The 22,354-nt window shown below is 41.5% G+C and overlaps 3 protein-coding genes across 6 annotated transcripts in view; 2 read left to right on the forward strand and 1 right to left on the reverse strand.

Annotated features, from left to right (window-relative positions):
* The first annotated feature begins 829 nt into the window (after positions 1 to 829).
* eif2b4 (eukaryotic translation initiation factor 2B, subunit 4 delta) lies at positions 830 to 5,850 on the forward strand. 3 transcript variants are annotated; one of them, XM_085770723.1, is made up of 14 exons: positions 830 to 877; positions 1,356 to 1,393; positions 1,480 to 1,660; positions 1,854 to 2,069; positions 2,153 to 2,235; positions 2,826 to 2,858; positions 3,398 to 3,489; positions 3,590 to 3,704; positions 4,091 to 4,167; positions 4,281 to 4,383; positions 4,516 to 4,643; positions 4,943 to 5,120; positions 5,216 to 5,396; positions 5,492 to 5,850. In XM_085770723.1, the coding sequence occupies exons 1-14, from the start codon at positions 856 to 858 to the stop codon at positions 5,689 to 5,691; spliced, it is 1,647 nt and encodes a 548-aa protein (XP_085626849.1). In that variant the 5' UTR covers positions 830 to 855; the 3' UTR covers positions 5,692 to 5,850. The 3 variants fall into 3 exon arrangements, with proteins under 3 accessions (XP_085626849.1, XP_085626847.1, XP_085626848.1); XM_085770721.1 differs by lacking the exon at positions 2,826 to 2,858; XM_085770722.1 differs by lacking the exons at positions 1,356 to 1,393; positions 2,826 to 2,858 and having other exon boundaries at positions 830 to 881; positions 1,446 to 1,660.
* Positions 5,851 to 6,469: 619 nt separating this feature from the next.
* On the reverse strand, positions 6,470 to 9,318 carry atraid (all-trans retinoic acid-induced differentiation factor). The gene is made up of 7 exons (XM_085770726.1): positions 9,215 to 9,318; positions 8,896 to 9,029; positions 8,219 to 8,287; positions 7,868 to 7,939; positions 7,658 to 7,779; positions 7,442 to 7,542; positions 6,470 to 7,332 (listed from the first exon to the last, which is right to left on the reverse strand). The coding sequence occupies exons 1-7, from the start codon at positions 9,311 to 9,313 to the stop codon at positions 7,228 to 7,230; spliced, it is 702 nt and encodes a 233-aa protein (XP_085626852.1). The 5' UTR covers positions 9,314 to 9,318; the 3' UTR covers positions 6,470 to 7,227.
* A 725-nt stretch (positions 9,319 to 10,043) lies between these two features.
* Positions 10,044 to 22,354, forward strand: part of snx17 (sorting nexin 17) — a 30,745-nt gene continuing 18,434 nt past the window's right edge. For both annotated transcript variants that reach the window (XM_085770724.1, XM_085770725.1), the window contains exons 1-5: positions 10,044 to 11,004; positions 15,393 to 15,467; positions 17,228 to 17,345; positions 18,854 to 18,918; positions 20,971 to 21,081. In XM_085770724.1, coding sequence (XP_085626850.1) covers positions 10,945 to 11,004; positions 15,393 to 15,467; positions 17,228 to 17,345; positions 18,854 to 18,918; positions 20,971 to 21,081 — 429 coding nt within the window. In that variant the 5' untranslated portion in view covers positions 10,044 to 10,944. The remainder of the gene's footprint in view (positions 11,005 to 15,392; positions 15,468 to 17,227; positions 17,346 to 18,853; positions 18,919 to 20,970; positions 21,082 to 22,354) is intronic.

Raw genomic sequence — 22,354 nt, forward strand, 5'->3', positions numbered from 1 at the left:
ATTATGAGACATTATATGACTTCCCAGGGTTACTTGTTTGATAAAATAAACTGTGCAATGTGTGTGTTAGAACAGTTTTGATATAGGATATTAACAGCATATTCATAGCTTGCATGGATCCTTGATCTATGAAAAGGATTGAAGGTGGCAATCTCAATATGGTGAAGAGCTGGATGTACAGCAGGTTAGGTAAACGTAGCCATAGCACTGTACAATTGAACAGCACCACAAACTGATCACATATCGACAACTCTTTTAAAGCAGTTTCAAACTGTTTCCTTCTTTAAAGGGTTAAAGTATGATTTATCATAGCTAAGTTACAATGCTATGTTTACTGATAAATGAATAAACATTTGGATAAATATGTTATTCATAGGTATCAAAGTAATTCATTCCAGATGAAATGTTAGATATAATATTTTTTACAAGATAATGGATCATCAAGCAAGCAGTTAAGTCAGGGGTAAGAATAACTTTGCAATACATTTGCAAAGTGTGAAAATGACAAAGACAGAAGAGGTATAGTATTGTTGAAATTGCACATAGGCTATTTTTCTCAAGAAATTTCAGGTTATTCATAATACAGTATGTTTTGTAAAAGGGTAGTAAGGATAGGAAAGTTATGTACTTTTTCTTTTGCACTAAGACAAAAGGGAAACATTTAGTTCTGATTATATATGGGTCACTATGTTATTATTCTACTGTATGTTTGTGGCCCTGAACTAAAGATGAGTGTGACAGCCCTGAGTTCAGTGAACGCCGCTGTGGCAGCTACTGGTCTCCGCCAGGGGGCGCTGTGTTTTCTCGCCGCTGTAGTTCGTGCAGGAGCAGAGGAAGCGAAGCGGCGGCGTAAACATGGCTGACAGTGGAGTGACAGGTGAGTTTGGGAGCGACTAACATCTGGACTTTATATCTGTGTCCACGTGTTTTGGTTATTTTTACGGTGGGCGCGGAGACAAAATGTGTCGCGCTTGTAATTGTTGTTTTGTGGTGTTTGTCTTTGGCCCCGTGGCGGAGCAGACTTTCCAAATGCTAGCTGTGCTAACGTTAGCGCCGCACGCCAGACAGTTGCAGTTCAACGTCAGGCATCCTAATGTTATTGCATCATCTTTCCAAGTCGTTTTTAAATGGACTGCACAACTAAAACACGACTTGTTTAAGTTGCAACGCTGTCGTGAAGCCGGTGTTCATGAACCAGTTTGGTTACTGGTGTCGTTATCCCGGTTCAGCTCGGTGCCATACGAGCAGCCAACAGCGTCACCAGGACACAGGGCTGCTCCTGACATCACTGCCTGTTAATAATGAAGTGTGTTATAAACTGATGTAACCATACGACATATGCAACCATTTCACAGATGGACCTGTAAAAAAGGAGGACATTGAACGAACAAAGGTTTGTGTTTGTTTCTTTTTGCTCTAGTTTCTTGCTCTAGTTTCATTTTTAGCTCTGTGTCCTAATGGTAAAGTTGTCTGTGACAGAATGAAGGCAGAGAGCTGACCAAGGAGGAGAAGCAGCGGATGAGGAAGGAGAAGAAACAGCAGAAGAAAAACAAAGAGAAGAAAGATGAGAAGGCTTCACAGGAAAGTGAGAAAGAGAAGAAGTCTCAGAGTGCAGCCGCTCCAGCTTCCCAACCTCCGACACAACCCACAACACAGAAAGGTGCCTATGATATTCACAGGATACAGCAACGTCTGGCCACAGCTGTGTGAAATAAGCCATGCTCGTATTGTTTTTGCTTACTGTGACACTGTCAAATCACTTTTATTCTTTCAGTAAAGAAAATTGTCCCTCTATTTGTGATCCGTGTTGCACTTTAATCTTAACCCTCCGCATCCGCTTGTGTGTCGTCCAGCTCCTTCAGCAGTGCCTGTCCCTGCAGCGGTCCCTGTGCCCGCCTCAGAGGCTCCTGCCCCGGCTGACAAGCCCGCTAAGAGCAAAGCAGAGCTGAAAGCTGAGAGGCGAGCTCGGCAAGAGGCAGAGAGGGCGTCCAAACAGGGCAAGAAGGGAGAGGTGGGTCAGCAGTCTTCCTTGGCCAAAGCCAAAGCACCGCCCAGCGAGCTGCAGCCAGGTACGGTAGCCAGAAGTGAACACAAACTGAACATGCGCGTTATAAACTGAGGAGAAAGTCACACTCTTCATGTGTTTTTTCAGTGGTAAAGAGGCTCCCGGAGCACATCCAAGCCGACAACCCAGATGTTTTAAAGAAATTGGCCAAGAAGTTGGAAAGACAACAGGTTTGTCACTTTAAATGTTATTTCTAAAAGCCTTTAATCCATGAAGCATGCTTTGCCTGATTCAGGACAACTTGACATGAGCAATAAACTGTCAGGCTCAGGCACACGTTATTTGGACACTCCCCATGGATCCCCTGTTAATACCTAAAATCTGTAAAGCACAATCTGATATTGAACTGCATGTTGATGAGTCTTTATATTACTGGAAGTGACTTAAAAAGTGTGAACTGCCTGTATCTTGGGTGATTTAACCAGGCATCTATAGAGAATAATATACCACATAATGTGTGATTTGTAGAAAGGCAGACGCTTGGTCTTTGTGTAGCGTGGCTCACACTGTCAGACGCGTTTAGACGGGACAACACGGCACATTAAAGGTGTGAGTCACAATATGATGCCTAATTAGAAATAAACAGAAAGCTCTCTGCCATTTCCACTCACACTTGGTATTCTCCTGTAAGATAAAGGTCACGTCACACTTCTGAGCATCCAAACAACACCTCTAAAATAATGTTTTCATCATGTTTTGTTACTCACTGCAACCCCACATAACTATAAATGCATGTGATTGTACGTAACATTTCTTTCAGACGCCAGAGTACAATGCTGCTACAAAGGTTAAGGTCTGACTTTCTTGACTGTGTGCCACTGACATTTGTCTAATTTTTTTTTTTTTTATGTTTGCTAACCTTTAACTGTTGTTGATGTCTGACGCCACTCATTTGTTGGGAAGTTAGAGATGCAGACTTCTCTGTCTGCTCTGTTTTGACGGAGGTGATGTGTGCGTCGTCGGTTGTGTTTGTTTCAGTAGTTTTTAGTTGTGTTTTTCATTGTTTCCTTTTTTTTGTGTGTTCACCTGCGAGGCCGAGCTATTTGCTGTGCAGCTCTTTGGGTTTAATCCATACAGCTGCTCTGATTGTGTTCAGAGTGTTGTGTTTACAACAAAATCATACATAATGGAAGTTAAACATGAAAAAGCCTCTGACAGCATAACTTGATTGTAGCTGTTTGATTTTTTGCCTCAGTAGTCCATTTAGTTTTTGCTGTGTGGTCCACAGACTTATCTGTGTATTGAACTGTGTTGAGTCTGTGCTGTGACTGTGTGTCAACCTTAATGATCTGTGTTTTGTAACCCCCTGAACTGCTGGATGTGTGATTTCAGATCCCTTTCCGGTCAGACTACGGCTACAAAGTCAGTCTGTTCTCTCACCTTCACCAGTACAGTCGCAAAGCCCCTCTAACACAGCAGCTCAGGTAAACTGACTGTACACAGCAGCATTGTTTGAGAGAAGTGTGCTTCAGTTAAGATGTATTAAATAAATTCACAGTTGACTCTGTGTTTTTCCCGCTGCAGCATTCCCTCCACGGTCATTCACCCTGCTATTGTTCGACTGGGTCTCCAGTATTCACAGGGCATTGTAGCAGGATCCAACGCTCGGTCTGTAGCCCTGCTGCATGCCTTCAAACAGGTACAGCCCCACATGACACACACCATTCATCCAGCAACAAAACATTCATCTGCATCAGTGTACTCACTGTATTTTCTTTCTTGTATTTGGCAAAACATATAATATACAAAAAATATATATTATAGACACTTCTCAAGGCCAGAAATCTTTTTACAAACAAAATTAGCTGTGTTAAATTTCCACATAACTTTACCAACTGAGATCATTGTTTTCAGTTCACTTCTTCTTTTGTTTTCTTTCATAAACAATGAATTCAAGGAAGTTTGTTTTTAATGGCGTGCATAAAAACAACACATGATACAATACAACATGTTAATTTTTATTGTGGACAGATCGAAGGTAAAGGAAGTCAAAATCTTTGTTTACTGTACTGTTTGTATCCTTAGGTAATAAGGGACTATACTACACCTCCAAATGAGGAGCTCTCTAGAGACTTGGTAAATAAGCTGAAACCGTATATCAGGTAAAAACATTAAGTTATTGCCGATCATGGAGACATTTCGTGGAACTATTCTTCGTTCATGTTTCTGCATTTTTACCCCCCAAAAATAAATTTTCCTCTTTTTTTTCTTGCAGTTTTTTAAATCAATGTCGCCCTCTGTCAGCCAGTATGGGTAACGCAATCAAATACATCAAGAAGGAGATCTCTAATATTCCCAGTCAATGCAAAGAAGAGGAGGTAATTGTCACATTTGTATTTTCTCATAATTGAACCAGCGAATGTGTTGCGTATCATTTTCCATTGACTAAACTTAACATTACATATTTTCATTCTCCACCTCCTCTCCTCTTGTTCTCTCTCTATGTGTAGGCAAAGAAGAAACTGATTAACTGTATCCAGTGCTACATTGATGAGAAGATCGTTCTCGCTGCTAAAGCTATTGCCAAGTACTCCATAGAGAAGATCAGTGATGGAGACGTCATCCTAGTTTACGGATGGTGAGCCTTTTCAAAGATGATTTGCAGGGGAAAAAAACTCTTGTTGCCATGACTTTGACTGCTTATTTTTAGTCGTTAAACTGCTGGTTCCTCGTTACTCAGTGTTGCCCAATAGTTTGTCATGATGAAGAAATGTAACACTTACGTCTCCAGACACCAACCCTTTTTTAAACGACTCGTAACGCTTTCTCTTCCCTGTTTTAATAACGCTCAAACCACCCAACCCTTCCCCTCCACATCTTCGTCTGACTCAACCACATCTCCATTTTTCACGTCTGCTCTCGCCTCCCGCGGCTCAGCTCGTCGCTGGTCAACCACATCTTGTGCGAGGCCTTCGAGAAAGGCCGGAAGTTCCGCGTGATCGTGGTGGACAGTCGGCCTCGGCTGGAAGGCAGAGAGGCCCTGAGGCGCCTGGTCCAGAAAGGCATCAGCTGCACCTACGTCCTTATCTCTGCTGTCTCCTACATCCTTCCAGAGGTGAAGCAGACCGAGCCAGTCACCGACATTGTTCTGTTAAAGCAGTTTATTGCTCCATTTGTCAAAGCTCATTAAGTTTCTTCATTCTCCTGTAGGTGTCCAAGGTGTTCCTTGGCGCTCACGCTCTGCTGGCTAACGGCTACGTCATGTCTCGCGTGGGGACGTCACAGATAGCTCTGGTGGCCAAAGCCTTTAACGTGCCTGTGCTGGTGTGTTGTGAGACCTACAAGTTTTGTGAGAGGGTGCAGACGGATTCCTTCGTGTCCAATGAACTCGGTAAATTCTTTTGACTTTTCGTCGTTCCCTCTGCAAATTCTGCTTTTGTAACTTCGCTCGGGGCTGTCGGACTCAACACTTGTGTCATTTTCCAGACGACCCCGATGACCTCATCGTGACCCGTAAGGGAAAGACCCAGCTGGAGGACTGGCAGCAAGTGGACTCTCTGGGCCTGCTCAACCTGGTGTACGACGTGACGCCGCCTGACTTCGTGGACCTGGTCATCACAGACCTGGGGATGATCCCGTGCACCTCGGTCCCTGTGGTGCTGCGAGTCAAAAACATAGACCAGTGAACAACCTCCATCTCACTTCAGTCTGAGCCCAGAGGCTGTTTCTCTGTTTGTTTGATGGGGGCGGGGGAGTTTGTGTGCACAGATGCTTGCACACAACACAAAATATCGTGCTTTTAGCATGCAATAAATATATATCTGAAATGGCATAAGCTTTTTAAACCGAGTCCATGTGTGTGTTTTCTGTTAGCATGGCTGATAGGATGAGAACACGAGTCGTGTCTCTTCTAACGCCGGGGAAAAGCAGAGATCCCTGTTACAAACTGTTTCTTCACAACAGAACATTTAATTGCCAGTATTTAGAGCAGAACAATTCCCTTGTGCTTCACAACATGCTCTGGTTGTCAACCACAGCATGCAATTTTAAACTAGCCATAAATGGTTCTTTAATTACAGTTGGATCTGCGATATCTCAGAGGAGTTTTATGGCTGCTATTCTCCAGACTAGTTTTTAATGACTTCATCAACAGAACAGGATAAGAGGGAAGAAGATAAACCTGGTTTTGGCAAAGGAACTCAACTCAACAAAACTGGTTTATTGTTGTATGATATTCACGTGCTTCAACTTTCATACAGGAACAAATTTTAGTCCAACACAAAGTCAAAGATTATAAAGCAGCATTTCCTGCACAGTGCTTGATTCTTTACAGGATCATTTTGAGTAGATTCAGCCATCACTGTATAAAAACACTATTGAATATTCACTTTAATTTCCATATATATATATATATATATATATATGCTGAAGTTAATAGTGTTAGCTCAAGAAAAGTAATACATGTACTGTTTTGAGAAGTTTATTTGGAACCCTGATTCTCATTAGGAAGAAGCACCGAACCGACTCAACCACCAATCAACATCAACACATTTTCCAAGTTACTACATGTTTTTATAATTCACACATTTCATCAGATAGTGGGTGGAGTGTAGCTCAACAATAGGTACACAACATTGAAACATGCCAGATGCGGTCACAGCAAGTGATGCCTAATTACACTGTAGTAGATAAACTCAGGTTTTAATGGCTTACATGATGAATCATGTTATGAACCTGGTTTTCAACATGCAGTCAAACGGGCCAAATCCCCTCATACATGCTTCAGGATGTTTGGTTCCATTGTATAAACTCATTCAGTACATATTTGGTATGGCTTACAGTGAGCAAATGTTCAGTTTCAACACAACATCTTTGTTAATAAGCAGTGTCAGTTACATGTAATTACACTTAATTACAGTGGTCATTTTTGACAATAATTTACAAGTCGTAGTTAAAAGTTTTGAGGAGGATGAATCCTCTCTCTATATTTGCATTAAGGATTCAGTAATAAAACAGTCAAATGTCAGACTTAGGAATTCCCTTAAGTAAAACAGCTGCGCCAAGAAATATTTAAAAATTAAATAAAAATGTCTAAAAGCAGCCTGGGGTGACCTCAGACTTTGTGTCAGCATATTTCCCTTTCAGAATAGTCAGTTTCAGCTCAGTAGATCCATTGCAGGTAAAGATTTTTTTTAAAAACCAGACCGCTGCACAGTTCAGGCTCAGAGGGGTTTGACCTTTCGTCTCTGTGTGACCCACAGCAGGACAGAGAGCACGACCATAGACGCTCCGAGAGGCCCAAACACCTGGAGCACTGGGAACTGCCCCTATAACATTAACATTACAGAATGCATTATAATCATGAGAGTTAAGTGCAGTGGTGTTAAACTTGGTGATAATGTGAATGATTCGGATGAAGTTGTGTGTAGGACCGACCTCCCGAAGACACTTGTATCCATGGTACTTGTCAGCACAGCTGCACTCGAACAAGCCAGGGCCGTAGGGGGCGCAGAGGGAGTTCTCCGGGCAGGTCATGGCTGAGGATAGTCAGTTATTATGGGATGAACAGATGTCACACATAACCAGAGAGCTACTGCAGTTTGAGATTTTTTTTCTTTTGTCGCAGTGGAAAATGATCGGATGGGAACTTACACAGCTGTCCAGTCTGGTTGCACACATTTTTCTGGCCTTCACAAATACGATTTCCATCTCTGACCTCCACCTTTGACCAGGATGCATTGCCTCCAGGACAAGCTATGTCTCCTGGTACAATCCTAAAGACACACAATTTAAGTTATAATGGAGTACAACTAACTTTATACTCATGAGCACCTTAGACAAACATTATAACTATGTACTTACATAAAATTTAACTCGACGAATCCTTGAAATGCTGTGTCACTCATGTTGACAATAGGATTATTTGAGAGGTCCCTGAAAAACAAAGGTTTATTAAGTAAAAATACTTTTGGAAAGGCAAAGACAAATGGTTCCATATAAGGTCTACAACAACTTAATGCGATCCAGGTCCGTCTGATGATGCAGACTCTGACTCAACATGTTCACTAGTGATGAGTACAGCTCATTATTTGCTTTAAAAATAATGTCAGAGCCACAGAGGAGGAATCCAGGCTGGGTGCTCATTTTGTGTGTGTGTGCCCACTGTGCTGAATGATGTGTAAATTAGAATGAAATTGTATTAACTGTACGTACATCATTAACGCTGTTGATGCCTCCTGAAGATCCTCAATGTGAGTTAGCGAACAGTTGGATAGATCCAACCTAACACACACAAACACACTCTGTAAAGATCTGATTGAAGTTGCAAAAGCCTGTGTTGTAATTGGAGTCAAACAGGGACAGCGGCTGCAACAACGCTGGCACTGGCAACACAGTATACACACAACAGGGAAGTCATACAAAAACTGATGACAAAGCAGAAAAAAGTTTTCTCAACCCAAACACATTGTTTCATTTCCACTGACCCAGACTCTACTAACCTTATTATAAAAGAAAAGACATCGGGGCCTTATGAAGACCAAACCACATGCACTATGTCAAAGTGTAATATCAACATAATAGTGATATAGTAAAATAATAAAAAATAATTTTGTGTTTTGTAAAAAAGACAAATACAAGCGCACACACTGAAAAATAGGATTTAAAAAACAGAAAAATAAATAATGAAATAAGTAATTATTTAATTATTCTTTTATAATAACTTGCATTTTCCCACTTGGTATAGTTATTTATGTTTCTGTAAGTTGTCTATCCATTTATATGTATATTATTACTTCATACAGCATGTATTAACTTTATTATAACTAGTTAACCGCAGGCCATTTTTACCGTAAAACTAAAACACCCTGAAGGCAACACTGAGGTCCTACCCGATGATGTGTTCAGGGTCAGTTGTATTGTCGTTTCTCAAGCAGCAGCGTCCGTCTACCCGTCCAGCGGACTCGGAGCAAAACTCTCCCACAGCGGTGCCATTTAACACGGAGCCGCTGCAGAGCTTACATACCTGAGATTACACATAATATACATATAAATAAGATTGTAAACAACAACATTTCCAGCCATCTCGCGCTTATAATGCTACTACGGATACCAAAACATTGAGTTTATTCGCGTTATGACCGTGTACTGCGTCGTTTATTTGTCCCCGTTAAAGACCACAGCTGTTATATAGATAAATCCCAGTCTTACCTGCAGCTCAGTCAGCTGATAACTCGCGTTAAAACATAAATTAAAGATCAAAATAAGCACCACAGGTTTCAGCTGGCTGTGTCCAGCTTTCATTTTCATCGACTGGAGTCATATGATCCTACTGTAGCGGACATGTGACAGGAAGCTGCTCCTACACTACACAACCAGAAGTCCAATTGAATTTTGCGCTGGAAAAACGCATACAACGAATTTGTGAAGATTAAATGTAATATTATCAGAGGCCATCGAGAATAGACAACTGTAGGGAGTTAAGACTTAAGCAAGCAATGTTGTTGTTTATTTGTGCAGAAATTGTGATACAATGTTGAAATACTTAATTCTACACCTAGTACCTTTGCTCTGAATTTAATGCTGTAGAGCAAACATGTAAAACATTTAAAAATATATATATATGTAATCATTATGACTCTGATAATAAATTAGCTAATGAGGAAAATCCCACGGCTGTAACATTAACAGCTGTATTTAATTTGATTTTTTTAGTTTTAGTTTTGACAAAATTTATACGCATTTTTTTCTGACTAATGAATTTTGACTGCGCTTTCACTGTCCTTTTGGATTGTACCAAATAAAGTGGGTCCCACGAGTTACCTGATTATAAAATATCCAAAGTACATCTGAAAGCGTACATGTAGTATATTAAAAAACGTATATATTACATTAATATCCTCAAGTGTAAAACAAGTGACGGAAATAATGCCAGTTGTCTTGGTTTTTTATCACCTGTAATAACTTGAACCCCCCTCCCGGCTGAGCATGAAATGGTTCGGCCCTGAAGGATTGTTGCAATGCCTCTTGATGGGCCACTAGATACACAGAACAGAGGATGGCTTGACGCTAATGGTACCGTACATCTGCCTGTTTTTCTTGCGGTTTCTGTCACGTTTTCTCTATGCACATACTCCTCCGCCGAACTCACTCTTCTTCAGCAGATGTAGGAGGCGGGGAAAAAACAAGCAAACACCACAACAAGTGCAACTGTCCCCTCTTTATACTCCGAAACGTTTTTACCGACGGCTCTGCGACGGTGTGTGGGGGCTTATTGCAGGAGGAACCAGCTGCACCTTTTTTATGTCTCATAAAAACTTCACCCGGCTGCGCTAATGAGCTGAATCACCCGTGACTTGTGAGCTGTGAGTAGCTTTTGTTAAGTTATCACGAATTTACTCCGAAGTGCGTGGGGGAAAACGATATATTTTTCAGCACCAACAGAGTAAAAAGGTGTAATTACTTAACACTTGCAACATGGCTGCTGCTGCTGCTGCTGCTGCTGCTCCGGGGACGGCAGTGAGAAAAGTTTAACACACACACACACACATACACGGACGGACGTGGGGAGAAGTTTTGATGTGAGCAGTTCTAGGTTTAGCTGAGCTGCTGCTGCTACTGCTGCTGCTACATGAGTTTGTTGTGCTGATATCAAAAGTCGCCAGCGGTCGGTGTCTGCTGCTCCAGCCTGGCACCACCGCTTTCTCCCCGGACTCCCAAACCAGTGGATGAACCGTGAGAGAGCCTCCTGCTCCTCCTCCTCCTTCTCCTCCTCCTCCTCCTTCTCAGCAGCAGTCACCGCCGACAGTCACTGCAGTGGACTTTGTGGGAAAACTGTGGTGTCTTCTTCCTCTTATTCTTCTGGTGGTGGTGGTGGAGGAGGCGTTTAAGGACTTGTCGTCTGGCACCAGGAGAGACTGTGCTGCCTTCAGGGGGTTAAAATGCATTTTTCCATCCCGGAGACGGAGGTCCGCTCAGGAGAAAATGGATCAACCTATGTGGTGAGCATTATAATTTGTGTTTTTGTTGTTGTTGTTGTGTTTTTTTGTCTGTACCTGTTTCCACTGTAGACAAAGTAGTGGTCAAGGCAGGCAGAGGCAGCACAAGTTTCTGTATTTATTGCTGTAGCCTAAATGATCTAATAGCAGGAGCAGAGATGTGTCAGCACAAGATAAACAACTGCCTAATTCAATAATAATAATAATAAAAAAAAATCAGCTGTGGCTTCTGTGAGACCAGACCACACTTGGCCAATCATTTGTGCCACGTCCACTTCATTTGTTTCATAAAGATCAAGTCTAGATAGGGAAATTAACTTTGACATAGAAAATGATGAAAACATGAGGAAGTAAAGTGAAAGTGGTCAACAAGAAAGGAGCCCCTGGCCTTTAGGCTACCATGACTTAACAATTTATTTGACAGTGAACTTTGTCTAACATTTGTGTTGTGTTTCACCCATCTGTCTGAAGCTGATTTACTGACATCAGAGGAAACTTGAGTGTGTTGTCTCACCCCGGGCTACGACAGAGTCCCTTTTGTTGTACAGATTTGAGTCAGCATTTCAGTTTTGCCATCATCATGGTGACACTGACAGTCCCACTTGTTAATTAGAGTGAAAAATACAGCCAACATTACTTAACAGTTGGCTCCTGTGGCCCGTGTGTGTTTGTTTTCTTTTGCTCTCTTGTGTTCCCCCGTTGTCTTTTAAATGCTGTTTTCTAGCCTGTCTAACACACTTTGAATCACAGTGGTGTTTGAAAGGTGCTACGCCTTGTGTTGCCTTGACACATTGGCAGTCGTTGGCTGTTGTTGTTGTTGTGAGGGGTATAATTCATGGGGGTTGGTCAAGGACAGCCAGGGTGAAGCATCATAGACATGAACCATTTAAAGATTTTAAGGTAGTATAGCACTGTTTTCGTCATATAGCATGAACGTCAGTCACACACACACACACACACACACACACACACACACAGTTAGCGCTAATGTGCGACAGAGGGAGTATTGTTCTGAATAATTAGTGTCAACTCAAAATCATTTTTCCGTGATGATTTAGAAAACATTTAGACAGCCGCTCTGGTGTGAATGCTTGTCTTTTTATCACGCCTATAAAAAAAGATGTACCCCTGAGCAAAAGTCATTATGTTGCTAGGGAACGGCTGGGTTCAAGTTTATTTCTTGTTCCTAATGAATATGATATGAAGTAACACTACAACAACAAACAGGCGTAGGATATTAGCCAGGGCCAATGTTTTTGTTTTAAGAGGAGAGTTTTTGTATCAGATGCTTTATAAAAGAATGCAGCTACTCTCATATCCACCAGATGCTTTGAAATAACATCTGCAACATCTGATTTCCATGTGATGCCACACTGGCTGCTCTCAATGCCACATAACTTGAGTATGCTGCTTTCGCATCTCAACTCCATGTGCTTCAAAAAGGGGAAAAAAATAATCTTGGAATCAGCTTGTTAATATTTGTGGGTTCAGTGTCACTGCTGCACAAACATGTTCAGAATTAGCTCTGGCTCTAAATGGAGATCCTTCCCCTGGAGAAGTTGACATAGTATTTTATTGTACAGGAATTTAGTCAGTCAGTCACTTTTCCTCCGTATTGTTCTTCAAACACCTAATCCTGCTGCAGATAATCGGTGTGTTTCTAAACTGAGAATTTCAGGTGCCATATCTGGCTCCTTTCTACCTGCCAGAGTGAATTTTTAGCCCGTGCTGCTGCAGTGGGAGCTGTAAAAGCGACGGCTTTTCACCTCTCGTCTGGCAGTCCTATGACTGTCATTGTGACCTTCCTGTAACCGGCCCACAGGAAGGGACTTTGCTTGATTATAATGCTGAGAGATGTGTTGTGTACCTTGGAACCAGCAGGCCACAGAATCTGCAGAGTTTGCACAGGGCTTTTTAGAATAACAAGGGCTGCAGTTTTTTAAATATGGAGCTGTGAAAACACAGATGAATCTTTATTTTTGAGCGCTCATGCTTCCTGTTATCTAGTAGAGTGACTGTATCTTCTGCATCTGGTTCACATGGTTTTTTACTATATATGTTTCTGCCTGTTGTGGGTGTGTATAAGGAGAGAGAGATCGTCTTTGGTGCTACTGTAGGTGATGGTGACTCATTTACTTTGGGAAAGAAGCAGGTTAGGACTTCGAAATGAGCAAGTAAGTCTGTTTCTCTTCATGGTGTTGCAAGCCGTGGTAGTCGTGCTCAGCAGCATGCCTTCATCAGCCCACATCTGGCAGAGAGAAATATGTACAATACAAACGAAGGGAGCCAGACAGTCTTTTTTAGAAATGTGTTCAAATAAGGACTCATCTCAGGACCGAAACTGATTTCAACCCACCCGTGCATCACGTTGTGTGGAAACAAGAAGGTTGGTGCAGGGCTGCAGGAGACTGAAAGAACGCCACCTGAACACTGGCTCCAAAACAAAACCTGTGATTCGTAGTCGGATCCTTGTCAGATGAAAAACATGTAGGTAGTGTTTCGATTCTGATTATGTCCTCTTCATGACAAAAACATTTTATAATCTTATCTTCATCTTATCCTCTTTTTTAACCACATCAGAAACATTTAAATGTCAAATATTTTAAATGTTTTTTGTTTTTGTTTTTACCTGATTAAGGGTCTGATTGGGATCAAGAATTGTAGGATTTAACTATATTTTTGGTTTGGAGTTAGAGCAGTAGATTATAGTGGTTATATTGGAAGTCATGTCAAAGTGTTTGCAATTCACTGAAAAATTTGGGTAATTCTTTTTTTGCGTTATCAAACACAGCCAAGGCATTCTGCATACTCATTCTTCCTTCCTGCCTGGATACTGCCTACATGCACATTTTTCAGTCCATTCACTGGCTTTCCTCCAACTTTTTTTTTTTTGCCTTCCTCTTTCTCTCCTGAAGTTTTAATTTGTGTCTTTCCTGTTTTCCTATTGATCAGCACAGTAGATCAGTCATGGCATGTGCAACCGCATGCAACAATGTGGTCAGGAGTCCTTTTGTTTCGACCGATGACCCACCATGATGTTGACTATAAATATTCATTGAGACGGACGGAGAAGGAGATTAAAGCACTGATAGGTTTGTGCTTTGACGCCCAAATGGGAAATGTCCTCAAGGTTACACTTCCTCTCATTCTTGGCCAGAGCTGGACACAGCCAGGTGCACGGTTTCATTACTTAACAAAGGAAGGAGCAAATATTGTTGCCAATAACAAAACAGCTTAGTCATATCATGAGTTAAGTGTCTTAGGTACCAAGACACTTAGGTACCAAGCTGGAGTAAGGAAAGGTAGTGGTAATATCCTAGGAGTTGATGGTAGTGGTGGTAGCTACAGATTGCTTTCATCGCAACATTAGCCGAACCTTTAGCAGCTTTTGAGTTTTCACCAGTAGAGTCTGTTGTGGAAAAGTTATGGCCTCATATCTTTTAGCTGTTTTCTCTAAAAGAAAAACGAGGGCAGTTTTATTATTTAGAGCAGCAAGATCGACTGGTGGTTATACAGGCTTGTGGCACCTTGTGAAAAACACTGGCTTCTTTTTACAGTTCAAGGGTGCTGTTTTTTCGTGCGGGAGTCTGTATATGGGTAAACTTTAGAGTTGTTTCCCCCCCTCTTCACTTTGTTATTTATGTGGTCTAGTGTCATTCCCAACACTTAATGAGGCATCTGATGTGAAAAGTATGACTTACAGCAGATAGCTTTTTCCAAATGGTGGTTTTTTGGAGGAGTATCCAATGATATCTCCTATCAGAACAAAAAAGGGGAGTCTCGGAGAAACAATTAATGATTCTTCCTGTGTTTTTTTTTTTTTTTTTGCTTTCTGTATTTGTTTGCCACAGTATAATGCAAGGCACAGCTGGTTTGATTGGAAAATATGCAGCAGGTTCTGTTTTCCCCTGTGGAAATCAGCAGGGTTTGATTGAATCCACATTCACACTTCATCGGTTTGGTCTTCCTAATGAAAACAAAGAGTGAGGAGACACTCGGCGGTGAGAGAAGTTGAAATAAGTTGGGATGAGTCGAATGCTCTGAGGGATGAATCGCTGTTGCTTTGCTTTTGTCTGTCACTCACTGTGGTTTTACCTGTGCTCTGAATTTAAAATGTGGCCTCTTGGGGAATGCATTCGAAGGAATTACCATCAACTTTGGACTGATGCATTTTATTTAATGGGATTTGCAGTTCAAGAAGGGATTTTGTTATTTAAGAGTCATCCCTTTGCACTTTTAACATCTTCATGTATATGTTTAATTGGTTCATTCTGATATTTTCACACCTGTGTTTCCACTATTAAGTGTGTTTTTATAGAGATCACTACACAGGTTTGAAGTTCAGCCTTTCTGCAATATATCCTCACCTTTGTCCCCACTCTTTCCAACAGGCATACAACATCCACGTTAACGGTGTCCTGCACTGTCGGGTACGCTACAGTCAACTTCTTGGCCTCCATGAACAGGTAAGGCTTGTGCTGTCATAATATACCCTTCGCTGTCAGTGTGGTTTAGACCAGAAGCGACCGGTCCTGCATGTGTGGCACACTGAAACCTGTTCAAATGCCACCACGTCCACCCAGCGTGACCTTTCACTCGTCTTTGTGTCATACGGTCAATACGCCAGCATCCAGTCACTTTCAATCACGCCTGCGATGGCTTGAAGCCTTGTGCCGCTGCTGTCCCACCTAGAGTTCAGACCATTGCATGTAAATGGGCAGCATTGTGGAGGAGGATGGAGGGGGTGGGTGACATGGAAGGAATGTTCTTGGCCTTTCTTTCACTTCACCTGCTGGGAAAAGGAACTTAATCTGAAAAAGCAATGTTGTTGGAAAGTGTAGAGTTGCCTGGTCTCGATGATTTTTTTGGTCTCTGCCTCAGTTAAACTTTACACAGAGCCACAGCTATTTGTTAGAACTGTGTTATTGGGCAATTAGTGTCTTCAGCATGTACTTGTTTTTTTTTTGTAGCACTGCGGTTGAAAATAAACACAGTCCTGAAAGTGGCTTATGTTTAGGAGGTGCATGCATTGTTTGCGAAAGATGGGTTTAATTGTTGATTGTCTGGTTGACTTCCTGTGAGCTCTGTGTGCCATAAGATCTTCATCAACAATACATCCGTGTTGTTGAGAGAAATGCCCCGTTTCCTGTTTTCGCACATTAATAAACAAGCGTGGAAGGCCCAAACTTTGCTGTCTTCTTTCTCAAGTCCATATTAACCAGTCTGACAGTTGCCGTTGCCTGGCAACAGTGTGTGCGGAAGACACACTCGAATCTATAAGCATCAACCCCAAAGGGCTTTCTGTGGCGTTTTCGTGAACCCAGAATATTGTGGTGATTGCGGCGCTCCTGCTCATTTATTGCTGTGAAAAGTTTGAATGTTAATTACTCCTCTTGTTTTCTCCTCTGTAAAGACTTGAAATGAGCTGGGATTTGTTTCAGTTTTGGGGACTGATGAATCTGTAACCTGTGCTCGGTGTCTCCTCAGTGAGCTGATTTGTATGTGTAACCAGTGCTGCCTCTGGCGGACTGAAAATACCAAAGGGCAGTATGTTGAGGTGAAAATCACCTCTCTTCCTCTGTGGTCTGCTTTCATCACGCCATATGTGCAGGACCTGAGGACTTTATAACGAGGGGAGAAAAAAAGTGTTCATGAATTCCTAATGAGTGTGATGCACAGCTTTAGCCCGCAGCGACATACAGGTTAAAATTAAACCACATTTGATGTGTGAGACTAGATTCGTGAGGTCTTAGTTTAAGACCTCCACGGTTCAAAGCTCCCAGCCTTTATATGACACAAAAGGGGAAGAAATGAGTCAAGAAGCTGGAAGACAAAGTAAACTTGGAATGACTAGACTTGCAGGGTGCCAGATGTGTCTGTGTCTGTGTGTGTGTGCTATGCACGGAAACTCCACCAGCTAGTCGTTGAAACAGGGCTCAAAATAAACCTGTGATTCATCTCGAACAGCATGAACATACCTCCTTGAAAAATGAATCCCTAACTAATTCAAGGGACGGCCACTCTGTGCTGAACTTAATGAGTTAAATCGCATAAACCCACATATCTGCTCGCACAGATGTTGTACATTTTATATTTGAAAAAAAAAAAATTGTACTCCTCGACTCTGCTCAAATATTCAGTCAGAAGCAGAAAAACACAGGTTGTATAGACTCCAATCCTGCATCCTCTTTGTTGAAGTTCCCAACTTGTGTTTTTGCACCAACAGATAAAGAAAGAATATGGCAGCAATGTGGTGCCTGCCTTCCCTCCAAAGAAGATCTTCACACTGACTCCTGCTGAGGTCGAACAGAGACGGGAACAGCTGGAGAAATACATGCAGGCTGGTAAGTTGCTCACACTGAACCGACTTCTTATTCATCGCTTGTGTGGCATTTCACTTCCTCCCTGGCAGAATTTTAATTCCAGCTACATCGAGGTTGCTGTTGTTTTTTTGTCAGTGCTTAAATTAGATAGTACTCATCTGTGAATTGCAATTCACATGTCCCTGCTAATTTATTTCCCCTTTTCGGTGTATGTGGGAGGGGCGGGGGTGGGGAGAGGTCGCATTTCACAGACTTTTGTTTTTGAAACACTGTCACTTTGGTGCACAAACACTGTTTTCCTTGAAATGTTTGTTCACAAGAATGACTTGGCTGTGTGTCTGCAGGGAGTTCGGTCATACACTGGGCTTTTCATGACATAGAAAAGCCAAAAAAAACAAAAAACAACAAACCAAAAAGTGTTTTAGTGAAGAGCTGACGATCAGAGCACAGTCAGCTGGGACACTGAGCCAAAGCCTCGCTAGACAGAGTTATGCTGACACACCTGAAAAAAAAAAATCCCCACTCAGTATTTCAGACCTGGGAGGGTTTTTAAAAGTTTATGGGTTTGGATCCTGTAGTGATGATCTCCCCCTTTTCCTCCAGGGAAGATCAACTTTTGTCTAAAGTCCCAAACTACAGTTTTGTTTCCCTGTTGTAGAGTTTTTCTTTTTTTTTTTTCAACATACTCCAAATTTTGTAAACAGGTCGAGGGTGCACTCTGCACACACACATGAGTATGTGGAACTGGCAGCAATGCGCAGGGTTTGTTTTAATCCTCTCAAGCACTGGCAGTTACAGCAGAACAAGGAAGCGTTGTTCGAGTGTGTATTTGCTCATAGTCTGGGAGCACACGCACACAGGGTGTTCTTGGCTACAAGTTCACTTGGTTACATCATAGCTTTTTACATAGTTATGGAAAATGAACAGCCACAAACACAATCTGCTCTGACGCAGATGGCTCACAGAACTTTCACATTTTGTCAAAGGGTTAGACCAATTTGTAGAAGGACAATAATGTACATAGTGACACACACACTTGGTTATATTGTAGTCATGCTGGCCTCCTACATAAACAATAAACTATATTCTGCCACCGTAAACTCCATCAACCGAAAGCAAAAGAGGATTTGTGACTACATGATGTTTAAAATGGTTTGCAATAATTTAGAGCTAATTGAACTGATGCCAGATAAGAAGTTAATCCATTTTTTACTGACCTCCCTTCATAAAGACTGTTTTTTTTTGTTTTTTTGGCACATTAAATTAAATTGCCTTGACAAATGTCTTGAAAGGTCGAACCCATTTCACAGGAAAGAAAATCAAATCGCACGATAAGAGGACAATTAGAAAGAATTTGGAAATGGCTCTGCCTAAGGAGGTTTATGTTTACATAACTCCAGCAATTAGCTGAGGCTCTTTTAGCGGATGTTAACAATTCAAAGGCAAACATATCTCTTTCTGACTTCCGCTGCTTCATCCAGTGAACAATGAACTCATTTTTGTTTCTCTAATGCTTATTTTGTTTACAGTGCGTCAGGATCCTTTGCTCGGAGCCAGTGAGATGTTCAACAGCTTCTTAAGGAAAGCACAGCAGGTTGGTGGATGTTTCTTTTCTTTTTTTTAATTCCTCCTCCTCCTACCTGCATTAGGCTGTTAGCTGTTGGTCAACAGGCCTGTGAGGAGGCGGGGTGTGCTCCTCGAACCAAAAGGCTGATGCAGTCATTTCTGCCCGGCTAGTCATTACTTCTGACATTGTGGTGGAGTGAGGTAAGTGAGGTGGCTGTATTCTTGCTGTGCGTCGCAGTCAGTGGCAGCACACGCCCTAATCTTGGATTGTGTCATCTCCACTTTTAAACGACTTGTCCTATAGGATTGGGTTTTTGTTTGGGTGAAGAAATGACAGCAGCTGAGGGGGGGAAAGCAACCCTTTGCCAGACAGATACAGCATTACAGTTGCATCTTGCGTAGGTGGGGATCCCTTTGATCATATATATCGTTCACAACATAAGAGCCAACCTAATGATTCATCCCCATTAGACTAGCCAAAGAGATCTTTCTGCAGCACTGAAAATGCAAGGAAATTCTTAGCTGAAGTCGGCGGTGCTGTTATAACACAAACTCACTGAATGTTTGATGCTGCTTGATTGGAAAAAAAAACCAAAACAATGTGTCATCTTCACATTCAGACCAAGTAGCAGGTTGATTCGTCATCACTCAAGCTGTGACCTGTATCGCCAGGAGGCCTGTAAATCCAATAACCTTCACGGACAGATTCATTTGTCTGCAGCAACATCACACCCATTCTGCTTCTGCTTCTCCGTCGTCTTCCTCTCTCATTAGACTGTTAGACTGTGTCTCTCTCTCTCTTTCCCCCTCCCCGCCCCCCACCTTCATCCAGCTCCTTACAGTTTCGTGCTGCGAGGACAGCAGGTGCAGAATAGGAGATGAGTTACCACCCGCTGTTGTCATTTCATCTGCACCTATAGTGGCAAGGGTGTACTTGGAGGCTCCCTGTAAAGGAAACAACAAAGATGAGAGATAATTTAGCAATGGTGGTGAGATACTGCCTCAGAACAGGAGAGACCGGGGTTTGCCAGATTAAGATTTCATATTTGGTATCATCAGATCAGAAGCTGCTATTTATGGTTCTGAAATATTCATAGGTTTATGCATTTTACTTTATTTCCTTCACTTGTAATCATTGATTTTTGTTCCATCGTCTGACGTGAACAAGAGCACAAACTCAACAGTAATATGAATATAACTTCCTTTATTTCTGTCTGAGCTGACAGCACTAAAATAAGTGGAGGGCAACCTTAAAGCTACAACAATTAGTGTATTTCCAGAAAATGAATGCAGCTGTTCTGATAAGTGATAACTGGTTCCTGGTGAATATTTATTGGTCTCCTTATTCTTCTATGATTTATCTATGAATGGATCTACAGTATCTGTCTGTGAATCTCTTTGGGATTTTGGACAAAACAAGATGTTAATTTGGGAATCAGGAATATCATCTTTTTGACACCATATAGAAGATTCATTAAGGATTACAATTGATGAGTGTTGCAATTGCAGAGTAAACGCTAGATGACAGCCAGGAATTTATAGTTAATTCACATTTCACATGAAAACATTTTTGCACTGTAATTTCTTTTTTGCACTGAGGATTTTGTTGTTAAATCGGACTTCAGTGTCTGCCTTGTCAGACCTCATTTTGTTTATGGCATCAAATCCTCCTCATTAAGTGTCATCTGACTTGTAATTGTACGTACTGTTTGTGTGTTTCTAAAATAAAATTGACCTTTCCAGGCTAAATGTCTTGTTTTACAGTCGGTGAATGAACTTGGTACCACAGATTCCAATGTTGACCCTAGAAACGACGCAGCTGTGCTCATAGTTTTTTGTGTTGATCAGGCTCATTGAATTGAAGTGGAAAAGTTTAGTTATATTCAATTTTATTTCAAGAAAAGAATGCTTTGTTTTTATCACCACTGGAAATTCAACATGACTCTCACAGCCCATATTTTTCTGCCCATATGACCTGGTAGGATTCTGTCGTCCTCTGATGGGAATAAAAACACACACACAACGTCGCTCACCCATGAAGCTAAAGCAAAGCCTGTCATGTTTTGTGTCTTTCCCACAGGAGACGCAGCAGATTCCCACAGAAGATGTCGCCCTAGACATCTGCCTCTCCAACGGTCAGAAGGTCACAGTCAACATACTGACCTCAGATCAGACGGAGGATGTCCTTGATGTAAGTGTCAAAATGTCCTCCGCTAAAGACAGCAAACACATTTTCACATGTTTTCAAGTGCTGCTGAATATGCTGTTGTTCGAGGACATTTGCAGCTTTAGAGTCTATTTAACTAGAGGCATTTAATCTGTCCTGTTCAAAAGTGCTGACAGACACACAGGGTTTCCTTCAGGCAGGCAATATTGCTGTAGACCCCTCCGTAAGGTCAGTAGACTAGTACATATCATAAATCAAGTGAAGCTGCATTTATATCTATACACTGGCTTCACTATGCTAATGCTTTATGAAGCCATGGCTACTTGGATCATCCAACAAAAAGTCACAATAAAGTGAAAAAAAAAAAAAAATTAAGATTAAGGCCTGATGGTCATGTGTGACTTACAAAATGGAATAAGTCTTCGAAAAAGCAAATTAGATAACGCAGCAATAAGCAAAATATTGAGTAACACTGGTGACATTAAACATTTTTTTTTACATTTGATCACGCCACTTAGTACGTGCACTTGATCTCTGCTCCACATTGACCATAAAAACACACACAACCCACAACCGCACGCACTCTGAAATAACTCATCAGAGTAAACGCGTTGATGTTTCATCATGATGTCCTTGCCAATAAATCTAGATTGTTCGAGCTCTCTTTAAGTGCTCTCATCAAACTTTAACCACAGATAACCTCTGCAGGCCACAGTGTCAGATATCTCAGTCAACGACAGAGTTTCACACGGTGTGTTGGTAGGCGGATGTCAAGCCATGTGTGTTTGTGTGTTTGTGTTTGGTTTCTTGACTATAATTGCTGTATTTTTTTCTTACAAATTCAACAATTGCAATCACATTTGTAGCAGTTTTGTCACTGGAGTTAAAAATCAGGTCAAGGAAGAAATTATACTTTTATATCAGAGCTGTTATGGAGCAAGCAATCCCTCCCCCCCTGTAAGAGTGTAACAGTTAAAAGCTCAGTCGCTCATTTTAAGTTCTGTTATTCAAAATGTTGTGATTTCTTTTTAAAGTGTCAGTTCATGTTTGTTCTAATACTTAATTTACTTAACAAAGCAAAGATAAAATTACAGGTTAAAATGTCATAACAAATCCCATGAATCAAAGCTGAATGAGCCAATGTGAACACTGTGCAACACTGCAGCACTTTATTTTCCAAGTCCTCCTCATTTTAAATCAGTCACTTTAGAAGTGTTTGTACTGTGGAGATGATAAAGTCTGATAGTTGCTCTACACCTTTTTTTTTTGATGTGCCGCGTCTTCCAGTCTTCAGTCA

The sequence above is a fragment of the Trachurus japonicus genome, chromosome 24 (assembly GCF_045865225.1).
Source record: "Trachurus japonicus isolate A0001 chromosome 24, Traja_1.0".
Lineage (NCBI taxonomy): Eukaryota > Metazoa > Chordata > Actinopteri > Carangiformes > Carangidae > Trachurus > Trachurus japonicus.